This window comes from the organism of the source record quoted next, unplaced genomic scaffold, assembly GCF_019419815.1.
Source record: "Pyrus x bretschneideri cultivar Hongxiangsu unplaced genomic scaffold, Pyrus_bretschneideri_v1 Contig104, whole genome shotgun sequence".
In the NCBI taxonomy this organism is placed as follows: Eukaryota; Viridiplantae; Streptophyta; class Magnoliopsida; order Rosales; family Rosaceae; genus Pyrus; species Pyrus x bretschneideri.
The window spans coordinates 402645-405745 of NW_025999396.1; the positions used below are offsets into that span (position 1 = coordinate 402645).

Consider the following 3101-nt stretch of genomic DNA (forward strand, 5'->3'; position numbering starts at 1 on the left):
TGATGATGAGACCCGAGTCCCACTTAAATGTGAATTATGTTCTACAGAGTCTGCTAAGATTTAAAAAAAAAAAATGATAATTGACTAGTAGGCTCTTTTAGGATAATTAGAAGGTGTGACAAAAATTAGACGTTTGGCAAAAGTTTCTTGTTATAAACTTTGAAAAAGGAGTTATTTTTACCTACTTTTTTTTTTATTTATGACCAATGGTGTGTAAGCGGAGAAAAATGTATTATTTATTATTTTTCATCTGAAAACTATATTTAAAAAAAATAAAAAAAACTGAATTGGTTTTGAGACTATCTCTAAAGTGAAGCATTCAGTTTCACGTGCCAAAGAAAAGTTGACCCGCATTTTCTATAAATAGCACAGGATTGAACTTAGCTTTCACCACACGAGTAAGACCTCGAAGCTGAGCACTTTCCGAGTTTTCGGTAAAGACCAAAGAGAGAAGATGAGTCCATTAGAACGAGCAACCAAAAAAGGGCATGCGGTTTTTGTCCCATACCCAGCACAAGGCCATGTTAACCCCATGATGCAATTGGCCAAGTTTATTCACTCAAGGGACTTCCACATAACCTTTGTCAACACCGAGTTCAACCACAACCGTTTAATCCGGTCAAAAGGTCCCGACTCCATTAAGGGTCTACCGGACTTTGTGTTCGAGACCATACCGGACGGGTTGCCTCCTTCGGATAAGGATGGAACCCAAGATGTTCCAACTTTATGTGACTCCATTAAGAAAACTTGTCTTGGTCCGTTTAAAGAGCTGGTGACTAAGATCAATTCCTCATCTCAAGTGCCACAAGTTACTTGCATAGTTGCAGATGGTATCATGACCTTTGGGAGCACAGCTGCTAGAGAATTAGGCATTCCGGAGGTTACGTTATGGACGGCCTCTGCTTGTGGCTTCATGGGGTACTTGCAATACAACGAACTTGTCAAACGTGGCATTATTCCGTTCAAAGGTACTTCTTTAATTTCCATTTGTTTTTTTTACGCTTTTGTCGTTAATCAGTTTATTTATGTATATGAACATTTTTGTATACATAAATTATCATGACACACTTGAGTTAAATCATCCACATCCTTCCCTTCCAAGTACATATTCCTTTGTTTATCCAAGAAGATGATTCTTTAGGCTTTCCAGTGTTCCCTCGTATCTTCTCTGCACTCCAGCACTCTTATCTTCTCTGCAATCCAGCATGTCCAAAGGATAAGATAACCCAGACTTGACACTTTGTTCTTTCCTGTGTACCTTTTATATTCTTGTGTTCATTTTGATTTATTATTAATTATGGGGCTTATAGATTCTGGTCCTGTTTTCTAGTGTGTGATTGGGTCTAGTCCAGCATCACATCACACTACTGATAGAAGCGGACCAGTCTAATAAACAGATTGCCAAATATAGTACATCAATGCGTTAATTTTATTCAGAAATCTTTTCTGCCACGATATTGGGGAAGCTTAATCAATTTGTAGTGATCACTTGGTTTAATAAAATCAATCTTAACTTTGTAAGAGGCAGTCCTGACCGAGTTGAAATGATTGTCGGATTAAATTATGGGATTTTGCACCAATCACCTATAAAACCATGAGATCTCAATTTTATTTATTTATTTATTTCTTATCAACTAACCGCCAACATAATTATCTATCATCACACATGCTTCACCTTCCATGCATTTCAGATGAGAATTTCATGCATGATGGCACACTCGATACACCAACTGATTGGATCCCAGGTATGAAAAATGTTCGGCTCAAGGACATCCCAAGTTTCATTAGAGTTACTGATCTCAACGACATAATGTTTAATTACTTGGGATCTGAATCACTTAACTGTTTGAACTCTTCTGCAATCATTTTCAACACATTTGACGAATTCGAACGCGAAGTGTTAGAGGTAATATCGACAATGTTCCCCAACATATACACCATCGGCCCCCTTAATTTGCTTGGCAGGCATTTCCCCGAAAGCAAGTCACTTAGCTCAAACTTATGGAAAGAAGACACAAAATGTTTGGAATGGCTTGATAAAAAGAAACCAAATTCAGTTGTGTACGTCAATTATGGCAGCGTAACGATGATGACAAGCCAGCATTTGATTGAGTTTGCATGGGGGCTGGCAAATAGCAAGCACCCATTTTTATGGATAGTTAGGGCTGACGTGGTAAAGGGCGACTCACCAATTTTGCCCGAGGAATTTTTGGAGGAGATTAAGGATAGGGGTTATATTACAGGTTGGTGTGCACAGGACCAAGTGTTGGCTCATCCATCTGTTGGGGCTTTCCTAACACACAGTGGTTGGAATTCTACCATTGAAACTATATCTCATGGTGTGCCAGTAATTTGTTGGCCTTTCTTTGCGGAGCAACAAACGAATTGTCGGTACTCATGCACAACGTGGGAGATTGGAATGGAGGTGAGCCCTGATGTGAAGCGCCATGAAATTGAAGCACTTGTTAAGGAAATGCTGGAAGGAGAAGGAGGGATGAAGATGAGGGAAAAGGCAAAGGAATGGAAGAAAAAAGCTGTTGAAGCTACTGATATTGGAGGATCATCATACAATAATTTTGAGAGATTGCTTAAGGAGGCACTCCAACTTGGTGAATGACTTGCTATGGGTCAGGAACAAGTTTGGTCCCTTTTCCTGAACTATCATATATGCTTTTATTTACCAGGGATTTATCTTATTTTCATTTAGTATTGCCTTTTAATGTTTATGTTTGGTAATTTGGATCTCAGTTTCTCTAGTTTTTATAGCCCTTCACTATAAATAAACAACTTCACGTGTCAAAGTTCATCCTTGTCTTCTGTTATGTCTCTAATTTGATATCTTCTTGCTTCCCTCTATTTCTCTCGTCTATCAGTATGTGATGCACTCAGAAACCTCAAATGCATTGGCTTGGTTCCATTCAAATTTATTCATTTTCTTGGACAATTTTGTCCTTTGCGTGTGTGTTGACACCGGAATTTCATAAGCATGAATCGCAAGTTCAAGCATGCAACCAAAAATTCAAGTTGATCTACAAGGCGATAAATGGACCCAAGGCAATACCTCTTATCGGTGTATAATTGTAATCATTATGTTTAGAAAG

At 38.5% G+C, this 3101-nt stretch overlaps 1 protein-coding gene across 1 annotated transcript; it reads left to right on the forward strand.

Moving 5' to 3' along the window:
* Window positions 1–379: 379 nt before the first annotated feature.
* On the forward strand, window positions 380–2806 carry LOC125471109 (linamarin synthase 2-like). The gene is made up of 2 exons (XM_048571066.1): window positions 380–968; window positions 1692–2806. The coding sequence occupies exons 1-2, from the start codon at window positions 455–457 to the stop codon at window positions 2615–2617; spliced, it is 1440 nt and encodes a 479-aa protein (XP_048427023.1). The 5' UTR covers window positions 380–454; the 3' UTR covers window positions 2618–2806.
* Window positions 2807–3101: the final 295 nt, after the last annotated feature.

Coding starts and splice junctions, on each gene's coding strand:
- LOC125471109 (XM_048571066.1), top strand. CDS start 455: ATGAGTCCATTAGAACGAGCAACCAAAAAAGGGCATGCGGTTTTTGTC. Junction 969..1,691: donor TGGCATTATTCCGTTCAAAG/GTACTTCTTTAA, acceptor CATGCATTTCAG/ATGAGAATTTCATGCATGAT.